Below are 19,928 nucleotides of genomic sequence, written 5' to 3' on the forward strand. Positions count from 1 at the left end.
AAATATTTCTTTCTAATTTTACTGATGTTAAAATGCGAAAGGTAATTTTATTCAGTGATTGCAGGCGACAGAAGCGGCAAAGCGATGATGGAGTGAGATTTTTTTAAGATTTTTAAAACACCAATATGTATATATATAAGGCAGTTTGACCTGGTTCGGACTGATTCGAACTAGTCGACCTTTTTTGGACTTAGCCAAAAATTGGATAAGCCTTGAAGAGGGGCCTCAGTGTGCCTATCGGGCGCAGCTGCGATGCAGACACAACTGGCGGCTGTGCTCGCTGGCACACTCACAGAAAAAGAGCAGATGGGTGGATGTTAGTTAAACTAGCCCATTCCCAATAATAGACGAAAGAGCAGAACAAACAAAAAGAGTAAAAACAGAATATGAGAATGTTGAATTCATTAAGAGTGTGGATGAGATAGGCATGTATCCACATAAATAAATGATATTCACGATGACCAACAAATCATTGAAAAGGAGAAATTGGAATGAAGAAAGAAGAAAGAAGCAAACAACAAACCAACCCAGAAAAATACATATGAAATCATGTTCTACATGAAAACAATGAAAAGTTGGTCTAGTTAGGTGCTCTTGATTTGCAGGGAAGCATGTGCAACAAGTGTATAGGATATGGATCACAAAAGTGCCCTCCCCTTACTGATTTGATTCGCCACGACAGAGAGAAAATGAGAAGAAACAAGATAAGAAGATGTAGAAGAAACAAAGATGAGGATAACAATGTCATCAGTAGATGATATCACAAAGGGGAAGGGGAGAAGAAAAATTTCAGAGTTGGGCTTATTCTAAGTAACACGGAAGATAGCTGAGAAGGTAAAATGAAGGTTCACAAGTACGTAGTTGGGGGAAGATGGGTGGTGGGTGAAATGAGGATGGTACGTATAGTTCCCAAATTTGGCTTAAGAAGCTAAAGTCAGGTAATTTTGTGCTTAGGACTTGAAGAAATGGCCATTTCTCCTTCCACATGGATTCTCATAATGCACATCCTTCACCGGAGTATGGGGTTTAATAATTCACTTGCGATTCCTTTCCACAATGATAGTATTTCTACCCTTTCATTTTCATGGCTGCTCCTCACCCTACTAGATATCCTAACCACTTAGGAGCTAACCAAGAGTGTTTAAATTTATGTTTTATATCATCAAGAGATACTTTTGATCCACGAAAAGAACCTAACTTCTCTACTCATCCCTTTGGGGATCATGGTCTTGACACTTCTCAACTTGGAGTTGATTATGTGGGATGTCTGCATTCAAGGGTAATAGCATTAAAAGCATTCATAAAAATGAAAAACATAGCCCATTCATGCATAATGACCAATTGCATTTTCAGTTTCCACATCTATATTAGCCCCTCTAACTTCTATATGCATTGGAAAATTAATAGTAAAACAAGGAAAGGAAAACAAAAAATGCAAACCACAAAAGAGTAGGTGTTGACCATCCCATGGGAGTTGGCTGCCCGTGGACTAGTTGATAGCACATCAGCCGTTATCCTGCTCAATGGAAAACCTAAAAAAAGGAAAATAACAAAAAAATAAGAAAAAATGGGAGTTGCCTACCCTTGGACTAGTTGATAGTGCTTCAGCTGTTATTCTGCTCAATGGAAAACCTAAAAAAGGAAAGTAACAAAAAAGAAGAAAAAGATGGGAGTTGCCTACCTTGGATTAGTTGATAGTGCTTCAGCTGTCATCCTCATTAATGGAAAACCTTAAAAAAAAGAAAATAATGTAACAATAAGGAAAAACAAATGGCCATTGGGGTTTTAATTGTCCAAATAAAAACAAGCAAAATTAAAAAGTCTCAAGTTGAAATTAAGCTAAGAAAAGGAGAGCTGGTAAAAGTTCAAAATTTAAAGATGGGGTGAGAATCAGGTGTTGATGGTGGAGAGGGTAGGTCTTCAATAATGGTGGCGAAAGGTTGTTGTACTTGATCTGCTTCAACGTAGGGTTTCAGCCTTTGGCCATTAACTGTAAATGACTTCCTGGTCTTTGGATCTGTTATAATGAATGCCACAAAATGAAAAATATTATTAAGATTATAATTTCCATGCCATCTTGGTCTCAATTTCCTTACAAATGGCTTCGAGCGAGAGTTATAAAGCCAAACTCTTTGATTCTCATACAAATTCCTCCTCTTCAAGACTTTTTCATGAAAGTGATTTATCTTGGACTTGTAGATGAGAGAATTCTCATAGGCTTCATTCCTCCATTCTTGAAGTTCACGTAGCTGCAATAGGCATTTCTTTCCTGCATCATCTAAAGAGAGATCAAGTTTCTTAATACCACAATATGCCTTTATGTTCAATTTCAACAAGAAGGTGACAAGCTTTCCCATACACTAATTTATACGGGGAGATGCATAAGGGTGTCTTATAAGCAGTCCTATTAGCCCATATAGCATCATAGAGGCTACTTGCCCAATATTTCTAATATAGGCTTCCAATTTTATTCAAAATCTTTTTAATGTCTCTATTACTAACTTCTACTTTCACATTAGCTTGAGGGTAGTATGGGGTAGTAATCTTATGATGAACTCCATATCTTTTTAACAAATTCCTACATTAAAAATTTTGAAATGACTGCCACCATCACTAGTGATTGCTTTTGGGCATCCAAACCTGCTAATAGTTTTATGTAAAATAAATTTTAAAACAACTTTGTGATCATTTGATCTAGTGGGAATGGCTTCCACGCATTTGGAACCATAATCAACTCCCATTGGGATATATTCATATCCCTTAGAAATTTTAAATGTTCCCATAAATTCAATTCCCCACAGATCAAACACCTTAACCTCAATAATTGGCTGCAAGGACATGTGATCTTGCTTGCGCAAATTCATTACAACTTGGCATGTTAAACAAACTTTACAGAATTATAAATGATATCTATTATAAGGTAGGCCAATAGAAACAAACTTGCAATATCTTGGAAGCTGTTATCTTAGGAGAGTAATGTCCCCTATATGGAGAAGAATAGCAAGATTCCAGAATCTTCCATTATTCTTCATTGGGTACATTCCTCCTACGTATATGGTCAATCCCTTGATGAAATATTTCTGGTTATTCCTAGCAATAATGCTGTATCTCCTTATAGAGCGTCTTTCTAGCATTAACATCCCAACCATTAGGTGGTTGACTTGAAGCCGAATACGAGTCAAAAGCATTTCCAACATCTGCTCATCAGGAAAATGATATAAAATGGGTGATAATGAGTAAAAAATCACACCAATGCCAATGTTTAATAGCTAAATCATATACCTGCATCAATAAAATCCATCTCATCAATAAAATTCCAATGCTTCATGATCATAAAAAACAACTATCATACCACCTAATTAATAAGAATAAGAATTTTTAAAGGAAAAATAACTTCTAACAATTATTCTTGTGTGGTGGAGTAGTTGAATTATCTTATTACCTAAGTTCCTGCAGGCCAAGTAAATGGGGACTTATCGTGATCATCTTCATGTATAGAAACTTGAGCGTAACCTGAATAACCATTAAGAAAACAAAAATATTCTTGGCCTAAAAGTTTTCTAAAATTTGATCAATAAATGGAAAAGTTTTCTAAAATTTGCAGCTAAATTTAATTTTATATAATCTATACTGACTCTCCATCCTTTGGGGACTCTAGTTTGGAGTTCTTCTCCTTGTTCATTCTTATACACAATTATTCTGGATTTCTTAGGCACAACATGAACAGGGGTTACCCATGGGCTGTCAGAAGCTACATAAATAATATCAGCTTTCAATTCTTTAATGATTGCATTTTTAACCGCTTTTAAGATAATAGGATTTAAGTGACTTTGGACCCCTCTAGATGGTTTGATGTTCTCCTAAATAAAAATTCTATGCTCACAGACCTCTCAACTAATGCCATGAATATGATCAATAGATCATCCTATGGAAGATTTATGCAAAGATAAAATTTTCAACAATGCGTCTTCTTGATTGGAAGATATATGAGAAGAAATAATAACTGGGTAAGTTCTACGAGCTCCTAAAAATGCATACTTGAGAGAGCTACGTAGAGGTTTGGGTTCTAATTCAGTATTACACATATCAGGTGGAACATCAATATCTATATCATATGTTTTCTTCACATCTTCATAAGGAGTAATGGAATTAAAAGGTGATGCATACAGCTCAAAATATTTTTCATCAATAAGATCACAACGACATGCATCTTTGCCAGAATTTTTGGAGAGTTTTTGAAGCTTAGAAATCTAAATTTCTATCATCTCTTGGCCAATTTTGAGTTCAATTTTCCCTGTACCCCAATCAGTAGTTTCTTGGACTGTTTCTAAGATTATAAGTGCATGGCTCAAATTTTCTGCAACCTTCATGTCTGTTACAATAAAATTAACAAGAAAGCGGAAATTCTCTACTCTCACAATTACATCCTCTAGCTTACCATATGGTTGTCTAATTGATCCATCATCTAGATGCAATTGTATCAAAATTGGCTCCAATTCTCTAAATTTAAACTTATCATAAATAAATTCGGTCACAATATTGACACTTGCCCTTGTGTCCAAAAGTGATCTACTAAATATCATTGCCCTTGTGCCACATTTTCACATTTAATCGACGGAGATACTGGATCCCTTTTCTTCCTAGGTATTCGATATAATATAATAGACCTAATACTCTCAGATAACTGAATCCTCTTTTGCTTCACAGATGGAGTACAAAGCTTTTTAAAAAACCTTGGGTATGAAGGAATGTTATGAATTGCATCTACCAAGTGATAGTGGCTTCCTTAATTTTTTGCAAGTTATTATCGCTAGGAGGAATTTTAGAGGGTTTTAAAGCTTGGGGAATGGAAAAAGGGTACATAGTGTTTGGGTTAGGTTATATTTTGATTTTCTGCTCCAGAGATTCATAAGGATCTTCTGTCAATTCATCATTAGCTCTATTTTCCTCCATATCAGGTTCCTGACAAGGTTTTTTCTCAAATGGACCAGCTAGTTCCTTCCCCTTATTTAATCTAGAAATTCCACTATGATGCATATGTTCATGATATTTAAATGTTTCACCACATGGAGCATGTTCTGAATCATTAAAATCATGATATTTAAAAGAAACATTCTAGGATTAACACCGGGTCGGGTTGGAAATTGTCGTGAATTTTGGCTAGTGGTGCCAAAGTCATCCGTTTTGCCTTTATTATTGTCACCTGAAGTTCCCTTGTGAACTTTGCCCTTCTCATCCAGAATTTTCCTCTCCAAATTCTCCATTCTGGCCTCCATTTTTCTTTGATTCTTTAAGAGTACCCCTTGGTTCAATGTCATGTGCTTCAACATATCCATCATGGGGTTAGAAGATGAATCTTGAGAATTTGAAACAAAATTAGGACCAAGGTTAGAAGCAAAATTCTAATAATTTTACTTGTTTTTTCTGATGATGTGGTTTGAAGCTGCTTTTCCCTTTTCGGCCCCATCTCTGATTTCCATAATTGCCCCACTGATTCCAACGTCCTTCCATGAGGTGATTTCCCTCATATGCATTCACCGGTTCAACAGTTGGACTAATGTCATTAATGTGATCAAAACTCTCACAAATGGATCAAAGAGGAGAATGATATTCAGGGATAGTATAAGGGACAGTAAATGTTTTCAAGGAGCTCATCATCTTCTTCATGTTTTGGACAAGCTCTTCTTGAACCTTACCCACCTTGCTTGAGTCCCTCTCTACCTTATCTTTCCACTAATCGGGTTCTATAGGACTTTTAAAGGTGGTCTTCTATTGATCTCCTGGGTAGAAATTTTATTATATATTAACCATTTAAGAAAGAGAAATATGACTGTCCTGCCAAATATTCCAGAATTTGATCAGCAAAATGTAGGGGAAGATGATCTTTTTGTGGAAGAGTTTGATTTTTGATCATCAACACAAACTATCCTCTTGGTAGGGAGTTTAATTTAAATATCCTCTCCTTTCTCAAAACTTTACTCTATAATCCCAAATATCGTAGGCAAAACATGGATAGGGCTCACGCAAGGTCTGTCTGAGATAGGATAAACGATACTTGCTTGCAGCCCATAATCTCCTCTTTTATACCATCCCAAACTTTTGTGTGTAGTCATCATTGAGTTTCCCTCACTAAATAAGCATCCTACTCAAGGTAAATTTGGTGTATGCGTACATTTGGGTCTAGACCTTTGAGGTCATCCTAAATCTCGACAATTTTACCTTAGTAAATTGAAGAGTCTATCCTCTGGATCATAGGTAGGTAGAACACATATGATCACCGTTTTCTCTCACCCTTGGTCCAAGAAAGAATATATCAGTGATGGTGGTAGTGAAGTAAGTTCTACGTTAGGTTCATTAAGTTGCTTTGGATGTTGATTCTTAAAGTTATCCATTTGTTTTAATTCCTCTATGAATGTTTCCTTCTTTAAGTCATCCATAATCTCAATAACATTTATCTTCTCCATAGATCTGGATGGGTACTTCATGAGCTGTGCAATGTTCCATTTTACTTTCTCATTTTCCACTTTCAATTCAACTACATCTTTCTGCTGGTCTGTCATGGCTTTGGCCACTGCTAAGAAGGGTCGTCCCAAAATGATTGGAGCTTGACTTCACTTGTGAGTCACCCTCATGTTCGAAACTATGAAATTGACATGAAACTATCAGCATTCCACCTTCACAATAACATCTTAAAAAATTCCATGTTGTTGTATGATTTAGCCATCTGCTAGCTGTAACTCTATGAAAAGTAATTGGAGCTCCCATATATTAAATTGCTCATACACTACTTTAGGCACAATGTTAGGTGATGCTCATTTGGCAAGTAATAACCTTGTAAATGTCATGCCTCCAATATTACATATAATCGAAGGTGCTCTATGGTCTCCTTTTTGGTCTGGAACTAAATCAAACAGGATGGAACTTATGCTCTCACTAAGTTGAATTTTCCATGTGCTATGCTGAGGGATGCATAATCCGTTCATTACTTTTGCATATGCCTGTATATGTTAGATGTCATCCACTGGGGATATTATAATTATAGCATGTTTGATGCTCTCAAGAACATTTGTGTTGCTTCTGAGCTCTGTAGTGACAGCTTATTTAGCACTTTAGGGAAAGGAATGTGTGGAGTGTACATTAATGGTTTTGTATCCTCACTTTCATCCACGACTTCACCATTCTAAACATTGTCACCTCTTGCATTCCCATTTAATTATTCCTCGAGAGCTAAATCATTAAAAGGATTAAGTAAGGTTTTTCCACTTTTGAGTTGTGAAATGGCATTCAAATCCTGCACCCCTTGACCATCTAGGTGATTCTGGTTTACTTTATGTTTGCTAGGTGGGGAACTTAACATCTTAAGGTTTTGTTCTAGTTGAGAAGGGAGTCGGAAATCGCTCCACCTGTTCTATGAGTGCTTCATTTCGCTGAGTGAGTAGCATCCTTTGCTCCATCATTTCTCTCAAAATATCTTGAGTGGAAATATAAGTAGATGTAGGAGTACTAGGAGGTTGATGCTATGTTTGGTCCGGTCCTCTCCTAGTTCCACGTGGACTGTTGCGGTGGCCGCTATGCTTACTACCTTAGTAACTATTGTTGTAGTTGTTATTACTATAGGAAGGCCTATATTGTTGGCCTTGACCATTGTGTTGATTATAAATGTTTGTTCTTGCACTGCAATCATGCCTTGTCCAGCTTGAGCATTGCATTTCTCATGCCCTGTGTTGGCATTGGCCATGTAAGGAAGGGGTGTCTCTAGACTAATTAGCCTTTCCAGCACCTAAGGAGTGCTAGGTGGTGTTAATCTTTACACCAATGCCCTAAGACTCCACTAATTTGTCTATTTTTTCCATCTTCATGCCTAGATCAGAATGTAGTCCTATTACATTATTTTGGCAAGGCTTGCCATCTAGCGGTTGAGCTTGAGCATTGAACATATTAACCCATCAAAAACTCAATATTTCTTTGGATGTTGCGGCACAGAAATGACTTCTCCAACACCACAAAATCTAAGAAATTTGTAATGAGGTCTAAGAGAACGCTGAAATCTATAGATCCAGAAAAAGGCTTGTCATGACATGCACATAAATAGGAAAACATTGAATGTGAATAATGAGGTCTATCCATATAACTCAAACCTCAAACTCTCTCCAAGAAAGCAGTGCTCTGATGGAGCACGTTAGACCACTCCACATCAGACGTCTTCAGAGCCTCCATCATTTTCATCAACGGCTCTGCTGGCTTGCGTCCAACCTGACCAGCACACAAGGATGAAGGTGAAACACCATGGTTCAAATACCCCAGGTAAAGCACGTCTGCTTATCCGACCGTTTTGATTTTTGTTGGCATGTGGTTCTTATGTTCGTTATTTTACCATGTTCGTGTTTTTTGTGTTCGTGGTGTCCGTGTCTGTCATATCCTGTTCGTGCTTGTATCGTCATGTGTCCTGTCCTTTTGTGTCGTTGAATATGTGTCAAACATATGTTTCTTTTGTGTTAAAGGGGGATCTCTATGTATAAGATCCCTTCCCCACCTTGGTAAGGGCACTTGGGCTCTTACCAAGGGATCATGTACCCTTAGTAAGTGCCATCATGTCCCTATATAAGGGGGCACAATGGTGCTCTAGTTCCTTAGATCAGGCATTATCGTGACTTTTTTTTATTTCCGCTCTTGGTCTCACGAAGGAAGAAGGAAAGGAGAGGGAGAAGAGAGAGGAGGAGGAAGGGAGAAAGAGAAGAGGACGTTGGTGCTAGAAGCCACCGTCCATACCTCCGCCTGCTTCCTAGGCCACGCCAGCGCACCACTGCATCAATGTTGACGGCTGCTGCTTGGACTCACGCACACTGCCACTCACAACGTGGGGGTTGATGGATGAATCGCGGCTTCACCTCAACTGGTGTGCCACCGAACATGCTAAGCCACGAACTCTTTCGCGGGCAATACTAGCGCGTGTTGCACCATCTTGGGTCAACCCGTCAATGCTCCAATTATGCACGCTGAAGTGCGTTCTTGTCTGCATGCAACAAACATGGTGTGTACCATCGAACATGTGTGTCGTCCTGCCATCTTGAGCAGATGAACGACGCGCGCTGCCTCCACTTAATGACAGCCACACATAACACTCTAGACGTGTCCGTCACTAGCCCTACCTAGGATAGTCAATGCCTTTATAACCCTGGTGGAACATAGCTGACCCGCACCCACCACCCACATAGCATGACGATGTTGGAGCTCCAATAGGACAGTCCCTAACCGCCCACGCTGGTTAGAGCCATTCACCCACTCCCAATCGTGCCTCCAGGCTGTGTACGTTGTCTTGTGTGATGCTAGCCGCTCCCGTTGCTATGGATGCACCTGCTTCTTGCACCGCTAGGTCCAACCATGCCTCACTTGTGCCGCTACACAGCTCAAGCTGTGCCCCAAGTGGTGCTCGCCATTCGTGCATGACTCGCTAACACGGTGTGTGCCATCCAACCTGGTCTCATACATCACCTTTGAATGCTTGCACTCGTCTAGTGGTGTGACACTGCGCCACTCTCTTCCTCGTCCTCGACAATCTCCAGTGTCACACTCTAGTGTCGTGACTCCGCCGCCTGTCGAGCGATGATATGCTTGCCTCTGTCACCTCCCTGCCTTACCTGCCTTTGCACTAACAAATACACTAACGACAATCGACATGCCTAAAAGCTACATCATTGCTCTGCTTGTCAGTTATATTACCATCCTCAATATATTGTTGACTGCACTCCACCGCGCTCGGGTTAGATTAGGTGAGAGCTTATATATTAAAAAATAAGACTTGATTGAGTTCATTGGTATGGGTAGAGCCCTTCTGTTACTTGCGAGTGTCAACCAAATTATTATGTTTGACACTCTAGTCGCGGTCGTCATTCTTATGAAGGTCAGAAGGTCACTGTTATTGTCAGCGGTCACCCGCACTAGAGCTCGGAGTTTGGCAAAATCCCACGAGTCGGGGTATGAACATACATCCGCCTAGGACACTTCATCACTTAGCTGCATTTCCAGTGGGAAATTACCCGTCGGATGACATCACCGATGATGTTTGACATCCTCGTATTATTATAGAATCGTCTCAGTACCCGTCAGATGATGTCCCCGATGACGTGCGACATCACCTGGTACCAAAGCATCATCTCGGTACCGACCTGACAACGACCCCAAAGACGTCCGACATCGTCTTGGTATTAAGGAATCATCTCGGAACCCATCAAACAACGTCCCTTACAACGTCCGACGTCATCTTGGTATCAGAGCATCATTTCGGTACTGACCAAACGACCTCCCCGACGATGTCTGGCATCATGCTCCAAATATAAATGGGTCGTATATAATCCGAGAAAGTTCATGATAATGGTTCTATTATTATTATTTCAAACCCTAAAACAGATCAAACTTTCGTAGTTAATGGACATCAGCTTGAACCATATAAAGGAGCAAAATTTCCTATTCCGCCACATTGAGTTACTCTAGATTCATCAAAAGGCACTAGCAAAGGAAGTGATATTCCTTTCTATTTGAAATCCAACTAACTGATGTGAAAGCTTTGTATGGCTAAAGACGTAAAAAATATTGCATTTTGGATGCAGTTTATTAATCTATGTTTCTTGTTTTTGTCTTACTTTTGTTTTAGGGAGCATAATAAGAGGAATCGAGATATAAAGGAACATGATGAGACCACAATTCCCACCTAATGAAGAATAGCATGTATTCATCCATTACTGATATTCCTATTCTGGCATTTAAAATCTCCATTACTGATATTCCTATTCTGGCATGTATTCATCATTAACATAATTTATCTATGTGAAGGTTTTATCAAGGACAATAAAACATTCAAGTTGGGGGGGTGAGGGTTTGAAAAACTCTTAAGCAATATTTAATGGTTGAATACCACGATATATGATTAAAATAGACTAAAAATTTTAAATTGTTACAATTTTCACAATTCTTCAACCTATTATGCATTCTCATTCCTGTGCTACAAAATGGAAAAAGCCATAATGCAAATGTCACTAAAAGCATAATTATTTTAAAGAATCAAATATATCTTACCTATTTGCTTATGTCCATGAGTCAGACCTGTCGAGAAGTAGCTTTTTGCATTGCACCGAGCAAGAGGGAGCCTGTTTTGGAAGCTTGGGTTTGATGGGGTACAGTGATCCTTCACCTTAGTAAACTAAGACCCTGGGATCTGAACGCTTTTAAGTATCACTGTTAGTGAGATAGGCCTTATATGGCTAATGGGCCTTGTTCTATTAGCCCATTAGCCCTTTATTCACACTCTCTCTCCTAGGGTATAACTACCCTCTCTCTTGTAACAAGTTGGGTATGAGATTACATTTCCATCTTCTCTCCCGTTCTAATCCCAACCTAGAGTGGGATTCCACATGGTATCAAAGCTTCGCTCTTGATCCAACCCCCTTGTCCCTGGCCCTTGCTTCCACTGTCTGCTAGCCAGACTCACCAGCCAAGCCAAAAGATTCCTTCTCGTCTCTCACTAACACCGCAAGTCGCAGTCCGCAGCAAGCCGCAGCCGCATCCCGCCGCAGGCCGCAGGCCGTTGCCGCAGTCTGCCGCAGGCCGCAAGCCGCAGCCCGCAGCCACAGCCCGCCACAGGCCGCAAGCTGCAGCCCGCAACAAGCCGCAGCCGCAGCCCGCAGCAAGCCGCAGCCGCAGGCCGCAAGCCGCAGCCTACAGAACGCCGTAGTTGCCGCCGGATTAGCTGCTGCGATCGGCGTCACTCGTCATGCCTACCGACTCTACCGTCCACTCAGGGTCTTCTACTCCTGAGAACCTCCCAGCGCAGTCTCCCGTCTTCACGGCGGCCGACTTCGGGAGAAATCTGCCCTCGCCCAAGATTGGTCTCCCTCTCCCGCCTGCTTCCGACTGTTGTCGGTTGAGTGCTCCGCAACTGCTAGCCTGGATTAAGTTCGTGGCGTCTACGCTGAAGGGTCGTCTCCTCCACAAGCACTTGATCTGCCCGCCCCTGCCGACGACCGACCGGCACTATGTTGCTTTTGACGCCGAGCAGAACCTTGTCCACTCCTGGCTGCTGAACCACACACTCTCTCCCTCGGTCTACGACAAGTTCCTTCACTTGACTACTCCGAAGGAGATTTGGGATCATGCCCACAAGTATTGTGGTCACGATGCTAATCACTGGCGGATTTTTTCGCTCGTGGAGCGCGCTGGTGCCCTACGCCAAGGGGCTATGTCCATCATGGACTATAGCTTGGCCCATACTGCACTATAGAGGGAGGTCGACTACTACATGCCCGTTGGCGATCCGAACGGCGTTGATAGACGCCACACCCTTTGCCTCCATTTTCTGTAATTTCTTGACCGCCTCAACCCCAAGTACACCGAGGTTCGCCGCAGAACTTTGCATACCAAGGGTACTCTCCCGGAGTTTGAAGCGGTGGTCAAGGAGTTGATAGAGATGGAGAGCAGTCTCCGGCGTGATCGTTCTGAAGTGGCGACCTCGGCTAACTCCACTACCTTGATCTCCTATCCTGGGGATTCTTTTGGTTTGCTGCTGCGCCCACCGAAGCAACCCAAACCCCCTGCCTCCGATCCGGCCTCGGACCCGTGGGACAAGCTGGTGTGTACCTATTGTGGCAAGCGCCGTCACACGGCGAAGCGATGCAAGAAGAAGCATCTTGACCTTCAAGCGGCCAAGGCTGCTAAAGCCCATGTCGCCGCTGCCCCGGCCTCATCCCCTCCTCTACCTGGCGGCTCTGCGGTGACCATGGAGCAGTTGCAAGCCGATCTTGCCTGTTTGTCCGTGCAGTTGACCGCCCTGCAGATACAGTCTATGGCCTCCTTCGGAACGTTTGGTGCGTTACTTACTCCTTACGATCAGTGGTATTGTGGACATACGGCTCTCACGGCCCCTCTCTTGTCGGATACCACTTGGGTGCTTGATACGGGGGCCACGGAACACATGACCCCGTTAAACCACCACTTCGTATCCTACGAGCAGCATGTTGGGACTCGGGCTGTCCTCACGGCAAGGGGTGGACGTCTTCGAGTGGCTGGCATCGGGACTATCCATGTGGATGGTCTCGGTCTCATTCGCAATGTTCTCCATCTTCCATCTCTCCGTGCCTTGCTTATGTCTCCGTAGCGCCTTGTCGATGCGGTTCAGTGTTCCTTCACATCCAACCTGACAGGATCTTCTTGTCTAACAAGGTGCGGAAGACTACACCGATTAGGCGGGACCGGGGGTTGCTGCTGTTTGATGATGGGAGCCGATCATGCTTTATGGTGCAGCACAGTCTTCAACCAGCTGCTGACCATCGCCGCGACTGCCTCCAACTTGCACATCAGCGCCTCGGCCACCCACCGTTCTCTACTTTACAACGTTTGTTTCCGTCTTTATGTATGGGCTTGGACCTTAAGACCGTTGTTTGTGAGGCATGCCAATTAGCCAAACATCGACGCTCGTCTTTTCCTCCATCTGCTTCCCATACAACGGTACCGCTGTATCGGATTCACAGTGATGTCTGGGGTCCGGCTCCGCAGCCCAGTCTGAAGGGGCACCGCTGGTTTCTGATTTTCGTCGACGAGGCCACCCGCTACACGTGGACTTACCTGCTTCCAGCCAAGTCAGCTGTAGCGGCCACGGTTCGACAGTTTTGTGCCATGGTTCAGACCCAGTTTGGTCGTCCCATTCAGCGTTTCCGCTCGGACAACGCCCGCGACTATGTCAACCAAGAGTTGGCGACCTACTTTGCCAAGCGGGGCGTTCTGCATGAGACGTCCTGTGTTGCCACCCCGGAGTAAAATGGCATGGCCGAACGTCGTATTGGCTATGTGACGTCTACAGCCCTTACCCTGTTGCTGAACTACTGTGTCCCCTGGACGTATTGGGGAGAAGCCGTGTTGACGGCCACGCATCTCATCAACCGCTTGCCCTCCCATCTTCTTCAGTTCTGTAGTCCGATTGATCGGATGTCCACTGCATTTCCTGCTGTTACATTGCGTACCAACCTTCTTCCTCGTGTCTTCGAGTGCACCGCGTACGTCCATGATATGGCATCCACCTTGACGAAGCTCGATGCCCGGGATCTCAAGTGCATCTTCGTCGGCTACTCCTCTGTCCAAAAAGGGTACAAATGCTACCACCCGTCCACTCGTAGGTTCTTTATCTCTGCGAATGTCACTTTTGCCGAATTCCAACCCTTCTTTGGCTCCTCCTCCTCGTCCGGCCTTTCACCGGGCGAGGCCTCATCGGCTCCCTCCTTGGACTCCTTCCCTATCGTTGAGCCCACGGCTGTCGCCATTGATCCTCCTCTCGCTCCTCATGACTCCCCTCCTGTAGTGGCCTCCGAACCTCGTCCTTCTACGGTGTCTCCCCCTCAGTTTTCCTCTACTATCCCCGAGCCCATCCCTCCTGATTCCTTGCCTCTGCTCTCCCCGCCCTCCGCGTTGTCTGCCCCTCCTACGACAGCCTCTCCCTCCACCGGTTCCGCTCTCTCCCCCTCTGGCCATCCCTCTCCGTCGGCTTCCCCTGGGGCTGACGATGCCTCCCTTGATTGGCCGATTGCTCTACGCAAAGGGGTCCGCCAGTGCACTCGCACACCTCTTTATCCACTATCTCACTATCTTTCCTACGACCGCCTGAGTCCTCCCTACCGTCTGTTTTTGACCCGCATTGCGTCCGTTCCCATCCCACGCCGTATTGCCGATGCTCTTGCCTGTCCTCATTGGAAGGCAGCGATGGACAAAGAAATGCATGCCTTGATCAAAAACAACACGTGGGATGTGGTTCCTCTTTCGCCGAGAAAGAAGGCCGTGGGGTGCAAGTGGGTTCACACCTCGGAGCACCGTGCTGATGGGTCCCTTGAGCGTCGCAACTCTCGGCTTGTCGCTCGGGGCTTTACGCAGTCCTACGGGATCGACTATTTTGAGACCTTCTCTCCCCTAGCGAAGATGGAATTCGTCCGTCTACTCTTGGCTCTCGCTGGTCATCATGGGTGGTTGATTTGGCAATTTGATGTCAAGAACGTCTTTCTTCACGGCGATCTTGAGGAAGAGGTCTACATGAGCCACCCTCCCGGGTACCCTCTAGGTCCTCCGGGAACCGTCTGCCGATTGCGCAAGTCCTTGTATGGACTGAAGCAGTCCCTGCGGATGTGGTTTGGCCGCTTCTCCTCCGTCATGCGTGCTGAAGGCTACACCCAAAGCAACGGTGATGCTACCATCTTCTTCCGCCATGGCCCAACCAGGGTTGCTATCCTGGTGGTCTACGTCGACGATATCCTGATTACTGGTTCGGATATGGTGGAAGCCTCCCGCCTCGGACTTGCTCTTGCTTGGGAATTTGAGATTAAGGCACTCGGCCCTCTCCGTTACTTTTTGGGTCTTGAGGTCGCCTACTCGTCTCGTGGCATATTTGTCTCCCAGCAGAAGTACACCGTTGACTTGCTGACATTGACTGGTATGACCTACTGCTCCCCACTCCGGACGCCCATTGATCCTAATGTGAAGTTGGGTGATGGGGGCGATTCTCCGCCGGTCAACCCCTATCAGTATCAGCAGCTGGTGGGGAAGCTCCTGTATTTGACCCACACTCGCCCCGACATCAGTTTCGCCGTCAACCTTCTCAGCCAATTCATGCATGCTTCGCACGAGATCCATCGCCAGGCCGCCAATCGGGTTCTTGCATACCTGAAAGGCTGCCTTGGAAAGGGCCTTCTCTTCCCCCGGAGCTCTGACAGGACTGTGAAGGTCTATACGGATGCTGACTTTGCCTGGTCCGTCGTCGACTACCGTTCCACCACCGGTTACTGTGCCTTCGTGTTCGGTGGCCTTGTCAGCTGGAAAAGCAGTAAGCAGGACAAGGTGTCCCGCTCCAGCACCGAGGCAGAATTCTGGGCTCTTGCTGATGGGGCCTCGGAAGGCCAGTGGATCTACGGGATCTTGCGCGAACTTCGCGTCAAGTATTCCGGTCCGATTCACTTCTACTGCGACAACAAATCAGCCATTGCGCTGGCCAAAAATCCTGGCCAGACCGGTCAGATCAAGCACATGGAGCGCGACTGCTACTTCTTTAAGGAGCGGATGGACGAGGGCATCTTCGACCTCCAGTTTGTGTCTTCCTCTGACCAGGCCGCTGATGTTCTGACCAAGGGCCTGTCTAATCCTCTCCTCCTGCGTGCGGTATCCAAGCTCGGCATGGACGACATCCATACCTCGCTTGCGGGGGGCTGTTAGAGAGATAGGCCTTATATGGCTAATGGGCCTTGTTCTATTAGCCCATTAGCCCTTTATTCACACTCTCTCTCCTAGGGTATAACTACCCTCTCTCTTGTAACCAGTTGGGTATGAGATTACATTTCCATCTTCTCTCCCGTTCTAATCCCAACCTAGAGTGGGATTCCACAATCACAAATACATCTATTTTACATACTCATTTTGCGTCCTCTTGGGTCGGTTTGCTTAGCATTGGCAAAAGTCATTTATGTGGGAGCATGAAAAATTATCATCTACCTTTCATCTACATCTTCTAATCCCTTTAGGCTACATCCTCCAATCCCCATTCTTTTTAATTCCTTGAGTTTTTTGAATAATGGAGAAAAGTCACACACATCCATCCTATAAAGCCATTAAGTGTACAAAATCAAACTTTTTGTATATATATCATGGGAAGCTCCCATTCAAATAAGTGGAAGCCAAAATCCACCTCCAAAAAGCTACAGATATAAAAAAAAAACATTTCAAAAAATGTAAAAAGGCAACATAAATGTTCATTATACTGTCCATCTTCAATAAGGTCCTTATTTTCACTATGTCAATATTAGTCCTCCTTCCTTATTTAGTGGATGAGACAATGCCTGATTTCCTCGACTCATAGATAGGGATTGTAGTGATCTGCTCCGGGGGGAGGTAGGTTGTTCTCAAAGCTTTACTTTTGCATTATAGGGGAGCAATGAGATCCCAATGAATGAGACCTGAGGCTATCTTTCTATAAAATTGAACTAGCGTTTGGTTTGTAACTGGATTTCGGCAGTTCTAGTATATCTTCTATCAACTTCCATTGCTCGGGAACTAGCAATGACTTTGGGGATGTGATAACGTGCTATCATGATATGCATTAATATCATTTATAACCTATCTGGAAACCTATATCATATGAGTTTGATGCATATTATATTGTATTTTTTCATTTCAGTATTGATAAGCCTGAAAATGCACGTAAAAATGTCGTTGTTTGGGCTTTTAGACTTATGCACTAAAATTTATAATTTCCCTTAATCACTAAATATGCATATAGAGCAAGTAAGGGGTCGAACCACAGGGAGGCAACAAATGAGAATTTTTATCCAATTTGAATAAATTAATTCAAGAATGAATTAATTTTGCAATTAATAAATCTTAATTATCCTTAATAATATTCTTTAATTAATCAAAATTAAGTAAAACTTAATTTTGATTTTAATATTTCGGTCAGAAAATTCAAGATAGGAATTTCATAATTTTAAGCTCAGATTAATTCAGATTATTAATTTCCCAATTATTATAAATTTAAAAACAATTTTATGAATTAAAATTGGGAATTAAATAATCAAGAAAGAGATCTTTAAATTGGAGTTCAAGATAGATGAATTTTCGATTCAAATTTTATTTTTAGATTTTTTTATATATTAAATTAAATTCCTAAACAACAAGTATCGAAATCTAGAGAGAGAAACTAAACAAATTAACCTGGAGAGAGAAAGTGAAGAAATTGGGAAAAAAATTGAAATCCGACCCTAAATCAAAAATATAATGAAGCAGAAATGTTTTAAGTTGATGTAGGATTAAGAATCAAAAACCAGATCTTGAATCGGAATCAAAACGAAGTGCTAATCTTATTCAAAACAAACTTCTAGGGCATGTACATTTCGCTCATGCCTTGGCGTTTTAGAATCGTTCAAGAAGATGATTGAAATAAAAATCAGAGACTTACAAATTTGAGTTCAGAAGCAAGATCTGTAGACTTCAAGAATCCCTCCTGTGTCCTTCCTGGCCAATTGCTTGGGGGAGATCATCCAAAAGTGAATTTTGCCCTTTTCTAGACCTCCATTTAAAGATCCAACCGTCTGGATTGTAGAGGAGGAAAAGACGAACCTACCCTCCAAATTTCAGCCCAATCCGATATCTAGATCTCAAGATATCAAGGTTTTAGTGATGATAAATCTAGGCCGTTGGATCGTTTTATCTCTGCTCCAAGAAGCTTGGAAAAAACGGTTTTTGATTGGCCCGCATAATCACTTCTCGTTTTTTGCTTCCTCGGATCACATCCTGAGACATCGTTGTGCGTGTCAAAAGTGCGCAATCATTGGCGTGTGATTCCGAAATTCGAAGGGCTCAAAACGCTCCACGTCAGCCTGAAATAATAAAAACAAAAGAAAAGGACAAAAGGTCTTTTTTAAAAATAAATTTTTTTTTATTCTCTTAGCCGCAATCTTTGACCATTCTTCTCTCTCTCTTCTCTCTTTTATATATTTTAAAGGACCCTGCTACACGGGCAACCGGTTGCCCCAAAGGAATCTCGGGCAACCGGGACACGTGGAAAAAAACCACGTGTCGCCCAAGGATTGGGTCCTTAATCCTCTCTCTCTCTCTAAAAACCAACTGGTTGGCGGCGATTCTCCGGCGATCATTTTTGGCGCTTTTCTTTCACGCTCTCTCGCCCATTTCATTTTCCTATATTCTCCCTCTTCCCGGCGATTCTCCGGCGATCCTCAGATTGGAGACCGAACCTGGCTGGGAATCAAGACTCCGAAAGCATTGGAGATCGATTTGGTCACATCCGACACCAACGGGTAGTTCAAATCTCTGAGACCGTCGGACTTCCTGTCGGTTTGGACCCAAGCGAGATGGGAGAACTGCAATTTTCAGTCGAACAGAGTCTCACTTAGTTCACGATTAAGAGCGGAGCAATTGGCTACTTCTTCAAAAATTGTATTCATAAAATTAAAAAAGATGAAACAACTTACCACACTGTCGATCGAGACACCCAGAATCTCAGTGTTCAGCTTCTCAAACTCCGCGTATCGGTCGCTGAAGGCGGTGATCTCTGCAGCGCATAAATCGACGAGATTCAGCCAGATAAAGCTAGCTAATTTAACTGTTTTGCTATGTTTTGTGCATGGACTAACCCGTGGGGCAAACGAAGGTGAAATCAAGCGGGTAGAAGAATAAGATCACGGACTTCTTCCCGATGTAGTCGGAGATGAATGCAGCATAATGTGCAAATCATCCAAACCACATCAAATGGCCGGCCCTTGAAAAATAAAAGTATACCTGTATCAGTTTTCCCCCGAATGAACAACAAAATGCAAATGAATTACACACTATTCTGGTTTGTAAAATTTCGAAATTTACCAAACAATTGCTGGTTAATTTATAGCAGTTCCCTCATAAATTTACTTTCCAAATAAGTACATAGAACCATTTCAGATTCTGTTTTTTTTCTCCCATTTCAGATGCTGCGCACGTATTTTTTTATTAAACAAGCATTTTTCAAACGGCATATGTTCAACCAGTTTACACTATAAGTCATATAGATTCCGAATCATATATTTGTCGTGTTATTATGCAAATTTAGATATGTGTTTATATACGAGTTTGAAACAATGAAAATATGTACTATATTATCTAATCTCCGGCTCAGGATGGTCTAATATTGGTTATATTGCTTGTGCGTTATTCTTTTCCCAAACTTTATGATTTAATCGGTGGAAAAGAAATCTTGGCATATCGGCTCGTCGTTGCATGGTTTCCAAATATGGAAAAGAAATTTATTTTGTGTGCATCGTATTCATTTGTGTACATTCTATGCGATTTTAGCACTAGAAATGTAACGTTTGGAATTGATTAATAAACGAAAACGACACTAATGTATCTGGCGGAAAGAA

At 42.9% G+C, this 19,928-nt stretch overlaps 1 protein-coding gene across 1 annotated transcript; it reads right to left on the bottom strand.

Moving 5' to 3' along the window:
• Positions 1-18,329: 18,329 nt before the first annotated feature.
• Positions 18,330-19,257, bottom strand: LOC144716395 (2-Cys peroxiredoxin BAS1, chloroplastic-like; the record flags this gene model as incomplete). The annotated part of the gene is made up of 4 exons (XM_078591505.1): positions 18,330-18,395; positions 18,771-18,896; positions 19,008-19,087; positions 19,170-19,257. Coding segments are annotated over 4 exons (360 nt in total), but the record flags the coding sequence as incomplete, so codon positions are not given.
• Between the last annotated feature and the right edge of the window lie 671 nt (positions 19,258-19,928).

This window comes from Wolffia australiana, chromosome 2, assembly GCF_029677425.1.
Source record: "Wolffia australiana isolate 7733 chromosome 2, ASM2967742v1".
NCBI lineage: Eukaryota > Viridiplantae > Streptophyta > Magnoliopsida > Alismatales > Araceae > Wolffia > Wolffia australiana.